The following is a 22,767-nucleotide window of genomic DNA, read 5'->3' as shown; positions in this document are numbered from 1 at the left end:
GTTCCATAGGGAAGACATCAGTCTCTAGTTTTAAACGTAAGAAACCTTTGGCTTGGGAGGTGAGAAAACCTTCCCTCAGCCTGGGAAGCCTGTAATTCACCTCTATTAAAGACTTTTTAAAAATCAGAAACTTGTACATTCAAAAAAGTAGGAGAATGACTAAAATACATAAGGGTATATCCAAATATCCAAAGCATTTTGTTTGTTTTTGAGACGGAGTCTCACTCTGTCGCCAGGCTGGAGTGCAGTGGCATGATCTTGGCTTCCTGCTACCTCTGCCTCCTGGGTTCAACCAATCCTCCTGCCTCAGCCTCCCGAGTAGCTGCGACTACAGGCACACGTTGGCCAGGATGGTCTCGATCTCTTGACCACCCAATCCGCCCACCTCAGCCTCCCAAAGTGCTGGGATTACAGGCGTGAGCCACCACACTCAGCCAAGCATTTTTAATAACTAAGGATATGGATATAGATGTTTATGACAGAATCATGACAGAATAAAGTATGATAACATTTCTGATGCATACACATAACAGAGGGGGAAAAAAAGACTGGAAGGAAGTATCAAAGTATAAAGTAGCTACTTCTGGATGGTGGGACTTTTATTTTGTTCTTTTGTTTTTGTGGAGTCTTAAAAAATTCACGTGTTACTAATAAAGTCAGGGAAAGCAATAACTATCAATGAATTAATTCCATGTGTGCGTCCAAAATGTTTCCTCATTTTAGGGAAAACTATACTGAAGCCTTTGTACAGACAGACCTCAAAAGTTCTCGCCGAAGTTCTCGCCGGGTGTGGTGGTTCACGCCTGTTTAAGCCCAGCACTTTGGAAGGCCGAGGCAGGTGGATCACCTGAAGTCAGGAATTCGAGACCAGCCTGGCCAACATGGCGAAACCCCATCTCTACCAAAAATACAAAACTTAGCCGGGAGTGGTGGTGAAGCTGCAGGAGAGGCTGAGGCAAAAGAATCACTTGAAACCGGGAGGCGGAAGTTGCAGTGAGCCGAGATCGTGTGCCATTGCACTCCAACCTAGGCGACAGAGCGAGACTCCGTCTCAAAAAAAAAAAAAAAAAAAAAAAGTTCTGTGATTACCTACAGTAAAATATTGCATCATCACAATAAAAACGTCAGAAATGTCACTGTAAAAGTAACATGCTACTTAGATGTAAAAGTGACATGCTACTTAGAAATTCCGGTACCTACTGCATTATAAACATAAAGCTTACTTACTGAACCATACCACACTTTAACTGTCCCTTCTAACCTTCCAATCCAAACACAGATTTTAGCATATGTCTTACTATAAAACACTAAGTCAAGGACCCCAATTTATAAGTAAAGGAGAAAGTATAAAGAATTCAAATACCCCGAGGCAGAAAAACGACAGAGACAGAATTCACCCTCAAGTCTTCCCGACTCCAAAACCTGAGCTCTTCCCAGTTCACCAATCTTCTCAACTTATAAACCCTGTGTTGCCGGCCATATAAAGAGCCCGCAAAAATCAATCAACAACTAATTAATGGGGGCTGCCTTTTGCTCTAGCTACTGTGGGAGCCCCAGAAGTAGTACCACAAGGCCCTTGACTTCAAGCTTCTTCTTGAAGAAGGTATTTAAAAGAATGAGATGAGGAACAAGATAATAGGTAAAATTAGATGTAAAAAAAACAGCTATAGTGAGGGGTCAGATGAAGGAAGCGCTGAGATTACTATAGGCTGAAGCTGTCATGGAAGGCCTGGATGGGGAAGGCTTTGAAGGAGATGATTATTTTTTCACTCACTCATTCATTTATCTATCTACACATAACATCTAGGTGGCAGGCACCACTTTAGATGCACTGGCAAACAAACCAAGTCCTGAATGTGACTGCTGAATAAAGAGTATAAAGGAATGTGCACAGTGAAGGATTTAAGAACGTGGAAGGATCTGGAATCATATTACCTAAGTTTAAAGGTTAGAGCTGCCGCCAGGCACTGCGGACAAGCTCTACGGAAAGCAAGTGTTGTCACCCACCCATTCAACCCGACTCCCCAGTTACAGGCGCTTAGAGGGTGAGTATCAAACCACGCAATCCCCAAGGATGCTCGAGAAGCACGCGCCGAGAGCGGCTGCGTATTGGAGAGGTGATTCTGTTATCTAGGAGCGCCCCAAAAGAGGGGTGGAGGACAGTCGGCGTAGGCCAGGTATCCGTCTGGATGCAGAGCCTTCATCCTGAGGCCGGTCCCCTCTCGGGCCAGGAAGAACACCGACACCGATCTTGGCATCCATACCCGGCCCTCCCGCGTTGGGTACCTGCGTCCCGAGCCCGGCGTATCCCAGCCAGTGGAGAAGCAGAAGCACGTGGGAGCACGGAACAACTCCGAAAGAGAAGGCGCAGCTGACTGCCCCTAGCGGATGCCTGGTGACCGGGTCATGGACTTGGCCTGGCTCCGCGGCACGCGCCCCTCTCAGGCACTGGTACACAGCACGTGCGCAAGCGCATTAAAGTCGCAGCGATGGCGAGCGAGAAGGGACCTTCCTCAAGGCTGTCGCTGAGTAATGACGTAAGCCACCAGAGGCGGAGCTGGGGCCTAGATGTCCACTGCGGTTGCGCATTTTAGTCTCACTGCCCGCGGTAGCTGGGGTATTGGGTGCGGTTTGCCTCTTCACTCTCTTCATGTCCGAACTAAGGTACCTTGGCTGAGAAGGGCAAAATAGATGTCCGCACCCCCAGGGCCTGCCCACGTAGGTCCAGGGTTTTCAGCGTCAGCCTGGGTACGCGAGACGCGACGGATCCAGCTGTCTGTGCTCAATTTAACCGATCCCCGTAAGTTGAGGAAACTCGGCCGACTAGACCTATTTTATTGGTCTCGCTTGTCCCTCCACCCCCACAGTTCTGATCTTACAGATGGGAATCCTGTAATCTACCCATGACTGCCGCCTCTGTACTTTGCAGGCTCCCATTAGGCCTGTATATGGTCGTCAAATGAAATTACTCCCCCTGGGCTTCCAGTAAACTCCAAGAACCTGACTACAAGGACAACCTATATGTTGCATTCTTGACTTTGTGGCAGATCGCTGAACTTCAAAAAGCATTATCAACTGCTTGATGTTTCCTCCCGGATACCGCAGATGTCTGAATCCAAACCCCTTCCCCAGATAGACACTTCCAACTTTAACGTCATCAGCAGCACCACCCATTTAATCCAACATTCATCATGAAATTTTTTTTAGTTCATTCAGCAAAATGTCAATATGCCCATGCACTATTCTGCTCACAAGGGATAGTGACCAAAATGTTACTGCCCCTCGTGGTTAATTCTAGGTTGTTTTAAATGCTATTAAGCAAAAGTATCCAGTGAGTGAAGTGACTAAGGGCACTATTTTAGAAGCGAACACGGAAGGCCTCTGACGGGGTGACACTGGATGAAACAAGGACCTGAAATTTAGAAAGAATAAGCCCTGACGGTATCTGAGTGAAATGCTCCCCCATGCCAAAGATGTACATACAAAAGCTCCAAGATGGGGAAGAAGTCCTGGCAGTCTGTGGCCAAAGCAGTGGGCAAGTGAAGGACCAGATTTAGAATTCTAGTCATGATGAGAAACCACTGGAGTTTGTGGGGGACAGGGAAATGAGAAAATGTGCTTTGCCCTCTTAAAAGGCTATTAGGCAAAAAAGTAAACCACAGGAAGGCAACAGTAGAAAACGGGAGAACAATTATAAGCTATTGTAGTCACCTGTGCTAGGATGGTACTCGTGGCAGTGGTTAAAAGTATTAAATAACTGGATATTCAAGTTAAACTACGTGAACTCACTTAAGGATTAGATACAGGGTATAAAAGTAGATTGAAGATGGCACCCAAAACATTTGCTCTGATCAACTGGTGTTGGGTGATCAAGGAGCTGATTTGGAATACTGAGAGTCTGACATCCAAGGCCTGGAGAAATCTGCAAAGGATACCGAGTAGTGTACCAGTGAGATAGGGTATCTACAGAATCCATTCACCACCACCACCCCATCTCCACCTTAAGTTGGAATCCATTATTTCTCACATGGACCACTCCAACAAGCCTCCGTACCATCTCTTGGTCCGTATGTTCTCAGCATTGCATTGAATGTTATTTAAATGGCAACTTTATTAAGTAAGCCACCACCCCCACCCCAAACAACAATTTTGTTTTTTGGTTTTTTTTGAGACGAAGTCTCGCTCTGTCGCCCAGGCTGGAGTGCACTAGCGCCATCTCTGCTCACTGTAACTTACCCGGTTCAAGCGATTCTTCTGCCTCAGCCTCCCGAATAGCTGGGACTACAGGCGCATGCCACCACGCCCGGCTAGTTTTAGTATTTTTTTTTTGTGGGACGGAGTCTCACTCTGTCGCCCAGGCTGGAGTGCAGTGGCCGGATCTCAGCTCACTGCAAGCTCCGCCTCCCGGGCTTACGCCATTCTCCCGCCTCAGCCTCCCGAGTAGCTGGGACTACAGGCGCCCGCCACCTCGCCCGGCTAGTTTTTTTGTATTTTTTAGTAGAGACGGGGTTTCACCGTGTTAGCCAGGATGGTCTCGATCTCCTGACCTCGTGATCCGCCCATCTCAGCCTCCCAAAGTGCTGGGATTACAGGCTTGAGCCACCGCGCCCGGCCTAGTTTTAGTATTTTTAGTAGAGACGGGATTTCACCATATTGGCCAGGCTGGTCTCAAACTCCTGACCTCATGATCCCCCTGCCTCAGCCTCTCGAAGTGCTGGGATTTAAGGCAAGAGCCACCACACCTGGCCCAACACACAGCTTTAAAACCTTCAATAGTTTGCAACTGTTTTTAAGAGAGAAAACATTTTGCAGCTGTTCTTAAAGAGACAAAACATGAAATGCAACTATTACGCTGTCCACAGTAGTCTTTACCTGTTTCTCTAACCTGTAACTTTGCTAGTCCTTTCTCTTTCCACTTGATCCTGGTACTTTCAGTCACTGATGATCAGACGTTTAGGTATGTTCTTCTCTCCCTTTCTTTTGACTAGTCTACTACCCCTTACCCTTCAAATCTAGCTCAATTACCCCTTTCAGTTGTCTCCCCTGATCATTTTAACTAGGGTATACACTCTGTCATGGCTTTAGTATCTACCACATTGCTCCAACATGGCATTTGCTACACTTTGGTGTCATATCAGTGTCTTTGATTAGACAGTTCAGTGAAAGCAGAAACCACAGTGATTTTTGTTACCAATAAATGCCTAGTGCTTGGCATGATGCTGGGCAAAGGATACCCTAATTTGCTGAATAAAGCCTTAGTTCAGTGGCTTAATACAGTGTGTCTGCCTATTAAACACAGTACTTAAAAGTTGGTATTTCCAAATGAGCAATAATACACGAATGCCTTTGCTAGATGATCAGGAACAAACTGATCTTCCACTGCCTATACTCAAAACAGCCGTACTGCTCACGTAACTGGATTAGGCTTCAGAACAGCTTGTTAAAGTAGGATATTAGTAGTAGAGGCTGAGAAGTGTATTAGAAGATGAGGCTATCAGATTTTTATATAAACCTTTTCCTCTTCTCAAACCAGTAGCAATTCTTCACTTATAGCTTTTGCTGGATGGTTTTTAACAACTTAAGCAGACTTCGTTCAAGGACAGTGATAAAACCAGGCTTTCATAGAATTTAATCTAATGTAATTTTAAACATTCACTAGTCTTTTCCAGTACTTTTGTAGAATTCAAAATGGAACAAGGTATGAGCCTTAACAATTTACTTTCATTTTCCTGAGGGGTTTTCCTCCCCATTAACTCCATAAAAAGGACAAGATGAAGGGCAATACTGATTCTGTGAAATCTAACTTACAATCAATTAAAACTTAGAATGCTTAACAGGAACTCAACTGGAATGCAGATTCCGAGCTTAAAGATGAAATGAAGGGTTTGAATTCGGCACTTACCTGCATTCCATTTCCTCTAGTTATATTACTGAAAATATAATGAACATATGTCCTAAAACACTTAGGAAGCTGACTGCTCAACTAGCTGTTAACTGATCACCTCAGTTAATCAACCTTCTGAGAATAAGCACACATTCTATGTCTCCTTTAAGTGGAAAAGTCTCCCGCATAAGAGTTGCATATAAAAGGAGACAAAAGAACTGTAGAAGCTAACTGATTAGAAATATTTAAAGGATATTTAATATCAAGGTACAATGATTGAAAAAAACTTTTCTGTATTTTTTAGGAATTATTAGGATCTGGAAATAAAACTGCCCTAATCAAGGTAATCAATGACATTCTACCTTTTTAAGTTTTAAAAAAGAAGTTTCATATCCACATGAGATGATTTATATTGTGCATATACAAAAGTATTTTATATGTGAGCTTGCTACACCAAGAGGCTACAGTGACACGTGTGACAATCATTTCCTTGAAACTCTGCTAAAATATGCATTTGACCAAACAAAAGGCCTTCTGCAGCTAGGACAAGCAATCATATATTATACAGAATACTTAGAACCAAGATTCAGATCTTAATGAGACTTATTGAAAGGTTCTCTACCCCATAATGAGGCACCCCTTTAAAAATATGGTCTGAGTAGACATAAAAGATATACATTTAAACTGTGATGGTAAAATAACCAAAAAAAGAAAAATTATAGTTTAAAAAAAGAAACAATTCTTTGAAAAAACATACACAGAATAGTCAAACTATGAACACCTTTACACATTCACAACATCTGCACTAATGCATAGAAGTTCAAAACCTAGAAGGCATTTCTTCCCCATCCCTTCTCTGAAACTGATTCACAGAGGTCACTGTGTGAAGAACGTACTTCAATCCTGATTGTAAATATCATGAAATTATTTTCTACACAGATAGCAAATTTAGTTTTATATAGGATTGCAAGCATACATCATCTAGGGATTACCCAGTAAACCACAAATATTTTATCCATTCCCCTAAGATACAGATAACATATGGTTGTGGTACATCCCAGGCAGATGTCATTTAAAGCACGCAAGGGGAGGTGCTAGCAAAAAAATACTCATTTGCCAAAGTAACAGGTTAACCCTTCCAATATGATGTACCACAACCACACATAAGAAAAGTCAAGAACTTATTTTATTTTATTTTAAAATAAACATTGAAGATCCCCCATTTCCCACCACCCTACAAAACTTTTGAATGTGGAATGTTCAACAGCCTATCCATTTTGGTAGGTTACAAAACCAGCAAAAACTCCAGTTGTCTAATGATGAATGTTTGAGAATAGTTTAGTTTTTAAATAGCTGAGCACCTACTGGAAAAATTCCTGGGCTAAATGCTGAAAATAAAATTTAATTTCTGCACAGAAAACACCATTAACTTAGTAGCCTTTGCTTAAAGGTGGGCTTAATTCTCCATGAAGTCAGAATGAGACAATAAGCAGCATTAAGTTCATAGGCACACAGAACTAGTGCTCAAACTGCTAGCACAAATTCCAACAGAGTACATAAGGCTAAGTCACTACTCAAGTGTCCATTTCCATCAAATTTAGAGACTCTCCCTATGCATCTAAGGGAAGGAATTATCACTTTGAATATAAATGCCTCCAGGAGAAATGGAGAATTCAGGTAAGGTTAAATTAGACAAAAGATAATAAGTGCAAGTACTAGAGAAATGTTGCTGGAGATAACCATAAAATTTGTGACACTAACGTGGTATGGGGGTGAATCACATAAGCTGCTAGCTGTTGAACACCAGTGTTTCAAGATACAACTTTTATAAACATGTTTTATTTGTTTTGCTTATACCATCAGAACTGAAACTACCGTCTGTGATTTCCCTGAAACAGGGAAATCAATCTAAAACACATACTGGTGCCTTTCAAAAGATAGCAATTGAAAAGGGTGGTAGCAGCAGGCATTTGGTATCTTTTCCTTTTAAAAAAAGCTTTCAAGCTGAAGGAAAAACATGTGACCAAGAGTGTTATGATTATCCACTAGAGATTTCATCAGTACCTGTACCAATTTCGGTGACAATACAGCAAAATCCAAGGATTAGTGACAGACAATGTACATGTCATAAGGAATGATAGTACCAATCCTTACAAAAGTCATTGTCTCAAAAAAACTGTTAAGTGTTCAAAAAGGTATCTAAATATTTCACATTAAGTACAGAAGCGGCCATCCAGATTACATCCCGTATATGCAACAGCATATTTTTCAAAAAGTGCCAATCAAAGCCTAATTTTGCATCTTGGCTTTGTCTTATACAGTATCAGCTGTTAAAAAGCATTTTACATGTGTTTTTAACCACAGTTGTTTGGCCAGATGAACAGTGCTGTGTCAAAGCTGGTAGCCAGCCTTATAGGTGTGATTAGGACCCATGCATAATTTGGTATGCATCTGAACGTTCAGTGCTCCAATTTAACTGGAAAAGCTGTGAAATGCAGTTGTTCTGCCAAACCACACTCCACTCCTTTCATCTTCCTTTCTAGGGAAATATTTTAGTTTGTCAGTTACCATTGAATAATTCAAGGGCTGATTTGTAGATTTTATCCAATGTCGAAAAAGTCAATCTTGCCTTTATCAAGCCACTTCAAATAACTATGGAGATTATTATCACCCTGTAAAGTATATTGTTTTACTCCTAAGCAAGGGTGAGGAATCTGGGTATCATGTGCAAGGCTCAAGATGACGCTTAGGACAGAACATGCAGAGTAAAAATAGTTTCCTTCCATATCCAGGTAATAGAAAGCTGACAATTGTAGTCCTGTCTTTATGGGATGAAAACAGTCCCTTTACAATAAGTTTCCTGAAAGGGAGAACAAATAGATAATAACTCTTCTGGTAACATATTATGGTACACTGGCCAGTGTGTTTTTGGCGATTAAACATAATCCTGTGAATCAGATTAATTCACTTGCTGAGTGTTCATTTGCGGCATCCCTCTGTTGGGTCTTGGGGGCCCTCCACGACCTAGAAGACAAAAATGGCATTTGATTTTTCTTTCAAATATTATTTGTTTTGCCTTCAAGCAGATTTTCATCTGAAGTCAAGAAGCATGTGGGCATCCTGTCACCACATTATTAGGCTTAAGAGGTCAATTCTTCAGTGTTCAAGTTTCCCCTGTCCTGGAAGTTGTCATGCGCAAATTTGCTCATGTTCTCTTAGCTAAAAGAAGAGTAGAGCTAATGGAGTATTCCACCAGTACTCATTCATTCATTCATTCAACAAATATTTATTGAGTGCCTACTATGTGCCAGGCACCGTCATCAAGCGTTGGGAATAGATACAGCAGAGAAGACAGACAAGGTACCTGCTCTCATGGAGCTTACATTCTAGTGTACACTCTAGCTTACATTTCAGTAGTAAGTAACATCATACTATCAAAATTAATAAAAGCACCAGAATGAAAACAGACCTTATTACCTAAACTGTTAAAAAGAAACTACATAACATTCAAAATTGTATAATGACTTTTAACAGATAAAGTAACTTTTCGCATGCTGTTAAAACAGATTTTTAGCTATCAGTTTGAACTCAACTTTCATCGAATATGCTACAAGGTGGGAAAGAAGAACATAACCCACATTCACATGCAAATATCCTTTGATATTTCTAGTCAAGTCAGTAATTCCCAAGTGATCCATTAATTTTTAGAAAAATGTACCTTTTTCCTGGCCAGTTTCTACTAGCATTCAAATCAAAGTTCTTTGTAATTCCTCCTTAACACACATTTTATACATGTTATGGCCAATAGAGGAAACCTATTTGATGTTTAACCTCCCTCAAATCAGAGAACCATTTAGAATTTCAGACTACATGAAATGCTAGCTCTAATTGTTAAATAGGTTAACTTCCTGCCAGAATGGGAAGTAGTTTTCCCATAGTAAAAGAAAAACAAAAAACTCTCCAAACCTGTAATTTTTTTTAAGTATAGTTCAATAAGTTAGGAATTTGGGAGTTTTGTTTAAAAGTCAGAAATAACTTGATATTTATATCACTAATAGAGGTCCAAAACGCATTGCAAATTCCATTAGTTCTATTACTTCTAAATGGTTCTCTAAATGTTAACTATGGCTTATCCGGCCATTAAAGGGTGTCTGGCCTTAAAATATAATAGGCATGTTTCCAAAAAATGAAAGAGGAATAATAAATTTATATAAATGTTCAATCTCATTCCAAAAATGTCTTACAAAAATGTTTCAGTAAGTACTTCCTAAAAACATTTAGCAGGTTTTAGGACCTGAAAAATAATTTTCAGTTGGAAAAACACTTTTTCTGAGGAAGAGAATATGTTCTAGTTTTCAAGACAGTTTATATAGTAACAGGGAAAGTCATTCAAAAATTAAAATTTGGGTCCAAGATTAAGTTTTAGAAACAGAGCATTTCATTTAATCCCTAGCAACAAGTCTGGAAAGGATAAATGTATTCCTAACATGCAGACTATGAACAGCTCTTCCAAGGCCAGAACAGAAGCTCCACTTAGGAGCTAGGATCACCACCACAAAATATTACCTCGTGGGGCTCCCCGTGGTCCACTCTGCCCAGAGCCTCGCTTGAAATTCTGCTGATATCCATCCTAAAAGACAAGCTAGTTAGTATTGAAAAGGTACTTTTAAAAAAATGCTTACCCATCTATTCTTTCAGTCTAACACTCAATACAGAATTCTTCCTTCATCTTTTAGACACTTCAGTATATCACGGCTACACCTTATTCTGTAATTGTTGTACTTCTATTCTCAAGAACATTCAGTGAAATATATTTCTCTGCTCTTGGAAATCACTGTCTTTAACAGGCTTTATTTTATTAAAGGAGTACTTATGTTACGAGTGCTAAAAGCTTTTGTTTCAACAAAGTGTCCTGGACACCACAAAGTTAATGCCAAATTAGTTACTTAGGTTCATTAAGCAACTACATTAAGTCACTTTCACTGGTATGCTTAGTTCAGGTTTACACTTTAGAACTGCTTTACCTACCCGTTGATAGCCAGAGTAATCCCGGGGAGCACTGAACTGAGACTGTGTATAACCACTGTTTGGAGTGTTAGAGAATGAAGGGCGGTAACCATCATATCCTCCTAAAATTTAGGACAAGAAAAGAAATAATTTTCTTATCTTCACAAGGAATTTTTACTTTTATTAATGAAGATGGGAATAACTAGAAAATTGTAAGTCAGGCTAATCAAATTAATTTCCAATTTCCTATCTTTATCCAATCTGTTTATAAATTTCTGTAAGTACTAACGGCCCCTCAGAAGATAAACTTTTAACCCATCTATGCATGTAAACACACATCTATTCAAACATAATAAACAATCCTCATAAGTTTTGGTAATGTGGAAAATACTTATCCTCCAGGAGATAGTGGTAGACATTAATTTGACATAACCAAATGAACAAAAATTCCATGATTTGTTATTTAAATAACAAATTATACCAAATACACAAATTATACCAATTGTATCAAAATATACATTTAGTTTAAATTGTACATAAGAGGCTAATACAGATACATCCTTCCCAAAAACTGTGTAATATTTTACAAATCAAAAACTAATTTGAACTAGTAAAAGGTCATTAGAACTTCCTTTTTTAATTTTTTTTTTTTACCTCTGAATCCATTGGCAGGGCCCCGGTATCCATTCATCAAGCCTCTAGCACCACGGGAGCCTCCACGAGACACACCACGACTATTGTAATAGGGCTGATTGCTACGTGGAAATCCAGTGTTCTGCTGAGGAGGCTGCTGGTGGTTACCAGTCACTTGATGGGACTGGTCCGGGGAACCATGGTAAGTGCCAACCACTATAATTTAAAAAAGAAAGAAAAGGGTATATATATACACAGCTCATTACCTTTTGTTCTCCCATGCACTTTCTAGTTTGTGTCTTATACAGTCTCCTTGAAGTTTAATCCTTAAATAAATTTGCATACAATGATAAGGAAAAGTAAACATGAATAAAGTCTCTTACCTTTCTCCTACCCTTAGACTAAGCTAATGGGGGTAAAATTCTCCAACCACAATTCCAAACCTTTGAAAGCAGGGTGCATGATTGATCCTTCCAAACAAATTATTTGAAAGGCTATATTAACATCTTCTGAAAGGCATCTACTTTTTAGCACCAGAGACCCAAAATAACTGAAAAGATTTACTCTTAGTACATTACCATATTTTGTACCATGTAATTACTTATTTTCATTATAAAGCTCCTTAGTGGTAGAAATTTTCTTATTCTTTTAAATATCCTTTGGTACTTAGTAAAACATACAAAACCACTCTCTCATATTTAAGCAGCTATATGGTAGAATATGTCATCAATTACATAGTTTAACTGATCAGCAGAGGCCTTCGATTTATAGCCCTTAATGCCAAATTCCATTTCAAAGTATTTAAAATGGCAAGTATAGCCAATTTAGAAAACAATCACATGGTACTCACATTGGCACTCAACCCACTTGAAGCTAAGGTTCTAGAACATACACACTAACATATATACAAGCTCTATCCACAATGGAGAGAGTTCTAGAATCTAGAAATTTTCAAAAATTAACTACTACTGAACAATGTATATAATTCAAAGAGGAGAAAAAAATAGGGTGCTAAAAGTACCTCTGGGAGGTGAGAAAGGCAACAGAACAAAGGAAAGCCCACACACTAACAAGGGTCAAAGGTGCTGGCCAACCCAAATCTCCTCTTTTGGGGCAGAGAGAAAAGCAGCTGTATGACTCTTGAAAATCTTTACTTGACCTATTTTTACATCCTTAAGAAACTCCAAATACATTAATAGTTGTTAGAATCCTATTTTACGATGAAAGCACTAGGGAATACCTAAGGAAAAGAGAGAGCCATGGCTCCTCTTGAATTACTTAATAAACCAACTACATCAGTGTCATCTTTTTATATAGACTGCTTTTTCTTATATTCCCAAAATTAAAAATTATAAGTGAATGACAAATACACATAACATTTGCCATGTAAAATGGTTCATTTGTATCCATGTACAAAGTATCCAAAAGAACTGAATTTTAGAATCACTTTTTATCAATAACAGCTTGTAATCTTGATCAAATCTCACTGTAAGAAATTCATAGCAAGGCTGAGTGCAGTGGCTCACGCTGGTAATCCCAGCACTTTGGGAGACCAAGGTGAGCAGACTGCTTGAGCTCAGGATTTTGAGACCAGCTGGGCAACAGTGAGACCCCATCTCAACAACAACAACAAAAACACAAAAACGTAGCTAGGCATGGTGGTACATGCCTGTGGTCCCAGCTACTTGGGAGGCTGAGGTGGGAGGATGGCTTAAGCCTGGAAGGTAGAGGTTGTAGTGAGTCGAGATGGTACCACTGCACTCCAGTCTGGGAGACAAGAGCCAGACTGTGTCTCAAAAAAGGAAAGGAAGAAGGAAAGAAAGGAAGCAACTCACAGCAACAACTTAAGTGTGATCTTTATTTAATTTTTACTTTTAAGACAAGGTCTAGCTCTCTCACCCAGTGTTGCTGTTGGAGTTCAGTCAAATAATCATGGCTCACTGCAACCTTGAACTCCTGGGCTCAAGTGATCCTCCAGCCTCAGCCTCCTGAGGAGCTCCGACTACAGGCATTCACCACCTCACCCTGCTAATTTCTGTATTTACTTTATAGAGGTGGGGCTCTCACTATGTTGCCCAGGTTGGTCTCAAACTCCTGGTCTTAAGCGGGCCTCCCAAAGAGCTGGGATTACTGGCATGAGCCACCACACCCAGTCTTCATTTTATTTTAAAATACCCACATTCCTACTTAAATTTTGGTAAAGTATAAACGTGTAGGCCATTTTAAAAAGCCAAAGATTCTTTTGTCATGTTGTTCCTGATTAGACACTAATTCAAATTAAAACACAATTTCTAGAATGATGCGACATACTGAAATTATTTGTTCAACAAATATCAGGCCAGGCATGGTGGCTCACACCTGTAATCCCAGCACTTTGGAAGGCCGAGGCGGGTGGATCACCTGAGGCTTGAGGCAGGAGGCTGAGGCAGGAGAATTGCTTGAACCCAAGCGATTGAACCCGAGACGCAGAGGTTGCAGTGAGCCAAGATCGTGTCATTGCACTGGACAACGGCCCACAATGTATACATCTTATTTCATCATGAACACCTGGCCTCAAGCAATCCTCCCACCTCAGCCTCAAATGTAGCTGGGATTACAGGTGCCAGCCATGAAGCCTGCCCACAATGTACACACATTTCAACACATCATGCCGTATGTGATAAATACACATATATATAGTTTCTATTTCTCAATTAAAAATAAATAAATGAACTTTAAAAAAAAAAAATAGAAAAGCAATCCATGTACTTATCAGTGGGAGAAAGTTTTCGGCAAGAACTTGGAAAGGAAGTATGAAGGCCCTGAGATTAAAAGAGAACTTGTTGCGTGTGTGACTGGTGTGAGTGTAATCCTAGCACTTTGGAAGGCCGAGGCAGACAGATCACTTGAGCCCAGACCAGGAGTTCAAGACCAGCCTGGACAATATGGTGAAACCCTGTCTCTACCAAGAATACAAAAATACAAAAAAAAATAAAAATAAAAATTTAGCCAAGCATGGTGGCACATGCCTGTGGTACCAGCTACTTGAGAGACTGAGGTAGGAGGATCCCTTGAACCCGGAGGCAGAGGTTACAGTGAGCCATGGTGATCACACCACTAGTTTTTATCATTCAGAAGCTGAGCGTAGTATAACTAGTAACTTCTATCAGAGTACGGAAGATTCGAGCTTCATATTAGAGATACTGAATACTAAAGGACATGTAAGAATTTACTACTGAAAAATCTAATGCTGATCCAAGTTTACCAAGAAATTGAATATAGAAAATTATACAACTTTTCAAAATCGGGCTGACAAAATCAAAGTATTAACTCCTCTGATTGCCGGTTTGTTGTGGGATTCCAATTAAATTCCAAGGAATTAAAGAACCAAAGACCTAAAGAAGACATTAAAAGACCTAAGAAGACTTAAAACCATCTGGCTGGGCATGGTGGCTTATGCCTATAATCCTAATGCATTGAAAGGTAGAGGTGGGAGGACTGCTGGAGGCCCTGAGTTTGAGAAAACCCTGCAGTCCCAGCTACTTGTGGGGCTGAGACAGGAAGATCACTTGAGCCCCAGAGTTAAAGGGTCTAGTACACGATTACACCACGGCACTCCAGCCTGGTCAACAGAGACCCCATTTCTTAAAAAAAATAAGAAAATAAAAAAAATCTAAAGTATCTCTATCAAGCTAGACAAGGTAGTTCATGCCCATAATCCCACCACTCTGGGAGACAGAGGCAGTAAGTTTGCTCGAGGCCAGGAATTGGAGACCAGCCTGGCATCATAGTAAGCTCCTGGACACCCTGTCTCTACAAATAAATAAATAAATAAAATTAGCCAGGCATGGTGGTAAGCACCTGTAGTCCCAACTACTCAGGAGGCTGAGGGAGAAGAATCATTGAGCCCAGGAGTTTGAGGCTGCAGTGAGTTATGCTGGCATCACTGCACTCCAGCCTGGGCAACAAAGTGAGAATCTGTCTCAAATACATGTCTCTATCTACACTACTGTTGTGACAGGTATGGTAACTAGCCAAATTATGACCTTACTTGACAAAACAGATTATGTTTCAACCCAGTCCACGAAAGGCAGCCACCATGAGTTTTTTCTTAACTCTGTCTAACTGACTCAATGCCAGATGTCATGCTAAAAGCCTTCAGTCAATTAACAATTAAAAGTACAGTTTATCACCAGGTGCAATGGCTCACGCCTTTAATTCCAGCACTTTGGGAGGCCGAGGTGGGCAGATCACGTGAGCTCAGAAGTTTGAGGCAAGCCTGGGCAACATGGTGAAACCCCAACTCTACCAAAAATACAAAAAATTAGCTGGGCGTGGTGGCACATGCGTGTATTCCCAAGCCACTTGGGAGGCTGAGGTAGGGAGGATTGCTTGTGCCCAGGAGTCAGAGGTTGCAGTGAGTCGAGATCACAGCACTGCACTCCAGCCTGGGTGACAGAGTGAGACCCCATCGCAAAAAAAAAAAAAAAAGTATAGTTTATGGTAATTCAAGTAACAAATTTAATTCCATATAAATTATACAATGCAATAGGGATATTATGTAAGTTCAGTGACAAAAGGAAAATGGGTATAAAGCCTCCAAAACTTGCACATAATTCACATATCAAAGTACAGACTCAATTTAACTCATGATCTGACATGAAAAATTTATATGGTCTACTACTAAAACAGAAACTCTTAAACACCACCACTCTGAAGTCTAAACTGTCCTAACACTGTCAATAACTGTGCTGGAAAGCAAGGAGCCAATGAGGTGACACTGGATTTCGTACCTGTTTGAAGCTGTTCTTGCTGAAGCTCTGTTTGTTCTACTTGGTGAGGCTGACTAGAAAAGCTCTGGTTATAACTGGCCTGGTACTGATTTTGCTGTTTTAAAGTTTCTGGTTCATTAACAGGAGGAACTGGGGCATTCATATTGAACACCTGTTAGTAAATAAAGTAAATGATTAGTTCATCCTTTTATTCTCTGCTTTATAACATGGCCAAACTCAATGGTGGTTTTACCTCAGACATAAATAAAGACATCACAGAAGTCTCAAACACAAAAACATCACACACACACAAATCCCTCCAAGTGCTTCAATATGGAAAAAGACATATATATTGTATAGTACTTAAAGGGGAGTATGATAACATGCTGTGAAATGGAAGTAGGGAATTAAAAAAAATAAAAAGACATACAATCAGCAGCCTTGGAAATGCTTTTACATACATGAGAAATCTTTTTAAAAGACAAACTCTGGCTGGGCACAGTGGCTCACACCTGTAATCCCAGCACTTTGGGAGGCTGAGGCAGGCAGATCATCTGAAGCCAAAAGTTCAAGACCAGCCTGACCAACATGGTGAAAACCCATCTCTACTAAAAATACAAAAATTAGCTGGGCATGGTGGCTTATGCCTGTAGTGCCAGCTATTCCAGAGGCTGAGGCATGAGAATCGCTTGAACCCAGAAGGTAGATATTGTAGTGAGGTGAGATCACGCCACTACACTCCAGCCTGGGCGACACAGCAAGACTTTGTCTCAATAAATAAATAAATAAATAAATAAGACAATCTCCTGATGCAGTATCACTTACAGAAATTTATTCTATGAACTTTAACAGGGTTGAATGTTTTTTTCATTTTTATTGACATTTTAATCAAAAGTTAAATACTTTAATATTTAATCTTATGAACTCTCCTCTGAGCACTGATTTAGCTGAACCCCACAGATTACAGTATTATTATTATTTTCTAGAAATTCTCTAAAGGTGCTTGCTCAAGAATCAAGGTAAAGCGTAACATCTGAAACTTAAAAATACTTCAGTAAAATAAAAGATTAAGCAAACAGGGCAACTATTAAATCTAGGTAATGATTATGTGGATGTTATATTAGTCTATTTCTCTGAATGTTTAAACTTTTGGTTAACCAAATCAAAAGGGTAAAACTACAAATTAAGATGATGCAGGCACATCATTCGTAAGGCTAAAATTTATCTCTAGAATATCCATTAATATCAGTTAATCTCTGGAATAATCAGTTTATGTTCAATTAAATATACCCTACATTACAAAAGATGCAGACTCAAGCACAGTTAAATGAAGACCTTTAAAAAAGAAAAGAAAATCTACCATGATTCACATTACACACTAGGCAATTAATGTTACTTTGCTTACCGTTTGCATGGATTGGAATGGAGCTGCATTTACATTGATTCCACTGCTATGTAAAGGTTTGCTCGTCCCAGCCTGAAATACTTGAGGCTGAGACGCAGCAGGAAGGGATGATGATGCTGTAGTCTGGTCTGTATTTAAAGAGATTGTTGCCTAAACACAAAGTGAATAGATGTACTTTAGAGGTAAACTAAACTTAGCCAAACAAAAAGTGAATAGATGTACTCAAGTGGTAAATTAATCTCAAACTTATGTGTATTAACAAACTCAAATATTTCATGAAAGCAAAGTAGGTCCAAAAAGAAGAAAAATGTTATAATGTACCTCTGTCCAATTCATGAGTAAGTGCCTCATCAAATGTATGTGGCCTGGTAACAGAACTTGCCTGAATCTGATCAATTGGTTCCTTCTGTGGTCGTTGCTCTGTAGCATGAGAAGGCTGGTACAAGGGCTGAGATGCTGTGTACCCCTCACTTGTGGATGATACCAAAGGAACCTAGACATAAATAAAGAAATAAAAGCTTTTTCCTGCTTACAAAATTGACTGTTAAAAAAACAAGTTATCTGTAAGACACATAAGGCTAAGAAAGGCTAAGTAACAGATACAACTGCTAAAGAAGGGAGAAACTAATACTATCATCTCTTTTTAAATCTGTATAATATAAAACCTAAAAATTGCAAAAAACATATACATTTTTGAAGCTTGACGTTAAATAAACCCAAGTCTCATTACAAAGACCCTCTACAAGGACTTCTAAGATGGAGAAATCTGCACTAAATTTTAGAATTATGTCTAAACTATGTCTTCTGAAATTCTCAGTTCTAAATAAAAAAAGCTTATTTCATTATAATACATTATTTAAAATGCAAGACTTAAGAAAAACTTAAAAAGTCATCAAGAGGAAAAACGAACCTAAACATAAAGGCTGACAGCTATCCACAACAATAAATTTGTTGAATTCCAACAGAAGACTTGGACACTGATGAAATTCATACCTTCTTTCATAAGCTAAGAAAGAAACCAAGAAGCCAATTAAAACAAAAGTGAAAAAATATTTTTAAATTATTTTTTAAAAATAGAGATGGTGTCTCGCTACACTGCCCAGACTGGTCTTGAACTCCTGACCTCAAGTGATCCTCCCATCTCAGCCTCCTAAAATACTAGGATTATAGGCATGAGCCACTTCACCTGGCCCTGAAGAAAATAGTTTTATCACTCTTACCTGTGTAGCTTCTGGTTGTACAGGAACTTGATTAGGCTGAGCAAGTCTAGATTCAGAATGAACTGCAAAGGTGACCAAAATATTTCTGTCATACAAAATTAAATTTTTAGAGAGACGCGTCTAAATACCTTTTATTTCTCTATTAAAGGCTTTTCTTTTGGGGGGGGGACAGGATCTCGCTCTGTCACCCAGACTAGAGTACAGTGATGTGATCTCAGCTCACTGTAACCTCTGCCTCCCGGGCTCAAGTGATCCTCCCACCTCAGCCTCCCAAGTAGCTATGACTATAGGTGTGTGCCACCACACTCGGATAATTTTTGTATTTTTAGTAGAGACAGGGTTTCGCCATGTTGCCCAGGCTGGTCTCAAACTCCTAGGCTCAAGCAATCTGCCCACCTCAGCCTCCCAAAGTGCTGGGATTACAGGGATGAACCACCATGCCTGGCAATTAAAGGTAAATTAAAGGCAATTAAAGGTACCATAAATAAACTTTTTAGCAATCATGAAAATAAATTGGGAAATGCAGATAAAATTTTATCTTTCAAGTGAGCATTTTGGTTTACTGGCAGTGATAATTATTTAATAGTTTACTTTCACAACTGGTTTCGTCTTGTTTTTTGCAAGAGTAAAGTAAAATGTTATAATAGAATGCACTAACAAATAATCAGTGCCATGAGAAAAACTTTTAAAGCTGTACAATAAAGCAGCATTATTCATACTCCAGACCTCAGACAGACAGTATTCCATTTTTATCTTTTGTTTCTTCTAAAACAGGGTCTCACTGTGTTGCCCAGGCTGGAGTGCAGTGGCGCCATCATAGCTAACTGTAGTCTCAAACTCTGGGCAAGAAATCCTCCCACCTTGGCTTCTTGAGTAGCTGGGACTACAGGTGCATGACACCCTGCCAACCTAACTTTTTTATTTGGCTAATTTTTAATTTTTGTAGAGGCAAGGTCTATGTTGCCCAGGCTGGTCTCAAACTCCTGGGCTCAAGTGATCCTTCCTCCTCAGCCTCCCAAAGCACTGAGATTACAGGCATGAGCTACCATACCCAGCTCAGTATATCTTAACCAACTTTCAATTAATTTCAAATGTTTCTAGAGAAAAAGAAAATTTAAAATATGTACTTTTTGGCCAGGCACAGTGGCTCACGCTTGTAATCCCAGCACTTTGAGAGGTCAAGGCGGGTGGATCACGAGGTCAAGAGTTTGAGACCATCCTGGCCAACATGGTGAAACCCTGTCCCTACTAAAACACAAAAATCAGCAAGGCACCTGTACTTCCAGCTACTTGGAAGGCTGAGGCAGGAAAATCGCTTGAACCCAGGAGGCGGGGGTTGCAGTAAGACAAGCCAAGAACACGCCACTGCACTCCAGCCTGGTGACAGAGCGAGACTCCGTCTCTAAATAAATAATATATACTTTTTAAGAGCCTATATTCAACTCAGCATGCATCTTCTTAACAATTCCCATCACTCTCCCACCTTCCTTCCCAACAATGATTAAACAGATAATCAAAACGACGATCTCCGGTTAGTCATTGAGAAAGCACCCATTTTCACTGTAGAGTCTAATGGACTCAGCATTATGTAAATATCTAAATAGCCTTACAGGTTTTATCAGTGCTACCTATATTGACTTTCATACAATTTCCCAGCTGAGAAAACGACTTATTATCTTCCTTTGGTAGAGCTCAGAAAATGAACACTAAAAACCATGATTGCTCTCTTGTAGGTATCACCTTTGATCTGTTTTCTAACTCTTGGTAGAAATGTGGCAAGAGATATAAGCTCCCTTTACTTCAGAAAAATCCTAACTACCTTACACCAAATTAAGTGTCATTAAACATACTTTTACTCAGCAACTTCTTTTATGATATTTAAGATCATGCAACATTAAATAGGTTATTTTATTTAGTTCCACTTTTCTGCAACTAACACTGATGTGTTCTGGGAAAAACCAGGATGACTTACAATCACTAACAGTCCTGCAGAGAAGATCCACTTAACCCAATGGGAGGCCCCAACTCTATTTAGTGCTACTACTTCAAATAATGGTGTAAGTCCAGAAAAAGTCTGAAACTATCTTGTGGTTTCTCTTTCCCCTTTGCCTCTTACCCACTTCATTGCTGTGTATTTTTTTTAAGGTAATAAAATCCAGAAATTCTCCTAGAAAGCTATAAGCATTCAAAGAAAGACATCTCTATTATTTTTACTCCCAAATTTGGAAATTTTAAAAGCCAAGCAAAATTTCACTTGTTAAAGTTACAAAAACAGGCAAAACTGGTCTATTATAGTTACAAGTACGGAAGTGATTGCTATCGCTAGGGGCGAGGATAACTAGTGATTGAAAGGAAACACAACGCAAGTTTCTGGGGTACTGGTAATGTTTCATTTCTTAATCTAGGTGCAGGTGTTTTCAGTTTATAAAAACTCATTAAACTTGCATATATTTTTCTATGTCTACATGCCAATAAAAAGTTTAAAAATAAACAATTATGGAACTACATTTTTAATTCAAATTACAGGAATGATAACATTCTTTTTATCAAATTAAAAGACCTAAGTCAAAATTAAAGTCATTAAAATAAAATTAATTTTCACAAACTTTATAAAACCTGAAAAGTACTGGCCTTATACTTCTCTCTCACATAAAAATGTACCACTACTAACCTGGAGGGCAAACCAGCTGGGGCATGTCCATGTTTTGTGTTGGATTCATAGGCTGTGCAGATACAATGGCAGGATCGAGTGTCTGGTTTTCAAAATCCAGCATTGAATCCTACAGGTTAAGTTAGGATAGAATAAAGTCAAATAATATAAACACTTAAAGTTTCTGTTACAGTGTCTGACTAAAATGAACATACCTGTATGAAATTATAGGGACCCTGCATTTGTGCCATAAGGTCTTGTACTCGCTGTCTTCTCACAAGGGGATCTGCCTGAGCCACTGGAGTCAAAGAGTGGGGCTCTGGTACTGAAGGGGATGCAGCCTGAGGTTGCTGCTGGAGTGAATTTACCACCTAAGGTAGAAAAAACAGGATGAGAAACAACAGGAGAGCAAAAAAGCTCCACTCACTACCATCATGATGGGTCCCCCAAACTACATATACCATCTAATACTATAAACAGAACAGGCTTTAATGCAGTTACCCAAATGGACTACATTTATGCCAAATTTAACATTCTGAAAAATGTCGCTTCTACAGTGTTTCAGTTCCATAGGACCACTATGTAGCATTTCAGGTTGGTTGATTGATTGATTGATTTTTATTTTTAAGATGGAATCTAGCTCTGTAGCCCAGGCTGGAGAGCAGTGGCAGGATCTCGGCTCACTGCAACCTCTATCCCCCGGGTTCAAGCAATTTTCCTGCGTCAACCTCTCAAGTAGCTGGGATTACAGGCACCCACCACCACGCCCAGCTAATTTTTGTATTTTTAGTAGAGACAGGGTTTCACACCATGTTGGACAGGCTGGGCTCCAACTCTTGGCCTCATGTGATCCACCTGCCTCAGCCCCACAAAGTGCTGGGATTACAGGCATGAGCCACCGTGCCCGGCCAGGAGAATGGTCTTGATAGAAGAATAACATATTAAAAAGAAAAGCATATTACCCTCAGCTTACAGCTATTTTCCTGCACTTTGGGGGTGTAAAGAAAGACATCTAAAAGAGGATCAAAAGGAAGGCCAGGACCCATTGGTAAAGTTTTTTGGACTGTATCTTACAGGTAACAAGGCATCACTGAGAGCCTCAAGTACAAGTAACTTAAAGCTAACTTTTCCAATAAAATTAAGTTGTGACAATGAATAGGATGGTCCAGAGGCAGTCAGAGAGGAGTAATATGAAGAGTCACTGAACTAGACATGAG

The 22,767-nt window shown here is 39.7% G+C and overlaps 2 protein-coding genes across 4 annotated transcripts in view; both read right to left on the bottom strand.

The window, feature by feature from the left end:
* The window catches only part of NAT10 (N-acetyltransferase 10 (GCN5-related)), a 41,131-nt gene extending 38,222 nt beyond the window's left edge, over positions 1 to 2,909 (bottom strand). For 2 of the 3 annotated variants that reach the window (XM_011936392.1, XM_011936394.1), the window contains exon 1: positions 2,287 to 2,909. The gene's annotated coding sequence lies outside the window, so the exon portion shown is untranslated. The remainder of the gene's footprint in view (positions 1 to 2,286) is intronic. The other variant, XM_011936393.1, reaches the window with a different exon arrangement.
* A 3,370-nt stretch (positions 2,910 to 6,279) lies between these two features.
* The window catches only part of CAPRIN1 (cell cycle associated protein 1), a 49,182-nt gene continuing 32,694 nt past the window's right edge, over positions 6,280 to 22,767 (bottom strand). The window contains exons 10-19 of the mRNA XM_011936395.1: positions 21,766 to 21,921; positions 21,572 to 21,680; positions 18,901 to 18,962; positions 18,063 to 18,173; positions 17,681 to 17,830; positions 16,297 to 16,447; positions 11,546 to 11,740; positions 10,913 to 11,013; positions 10,451 to 10,514; positions 6,280 to 8,908 (exon numbers count right to left, since the gene is read on the bottom strand). Coding sequence (XP_011791785.1) covers positions 8,844 to 8,908; positions 10,451 to 10,514; positions 10,913 to 11,013; positions 11,546 to 11,740; positions 16,297 to 16,447; positions 17,681 to 17,830; positions 18,063 to 18,173; positions 18,901 to 18,962; positions 21,572 to 21,680; positions 21,766 to 21,921 — 1,164 coding nt within the window. The 3' untranslated portion in view covers positions 6,280 to 8,843. The remainder of the gene's footprint in view (positions 8,909 to 10,450; positions 10,515 to 10,912; positions 11,014 to 11,545; positions 11,741 to 16,296; positions 16,448 to 17,680; positions 17,831 to 18,062; positions 18,174 to 18,900; positions 18,963 to 21,571; positions 21,681 to 21,765; positions 21,922 to 22,767) is intronic.

Source organism: Colobus angolensis, unplaced genomic scaffold (assembly GCF_000951035.1).
Source record: "Colobus angolensis palliatus isolate OR3802 unplaced genomic scaffold, Cang.pa_1.0 Scaffold152, whole genome shotgun sequence".
NCBI classification, from domain to species: Eukaryota; Metazoa; Chordata; class Mammalia; order Primates; family Cercopithecidae; genus Colobus; species Colobus angolensis.
Note: the sequence above shows the minus strand (reverse complement) of the source record. Positions and strands in the feature narration are given on the sequence as shown.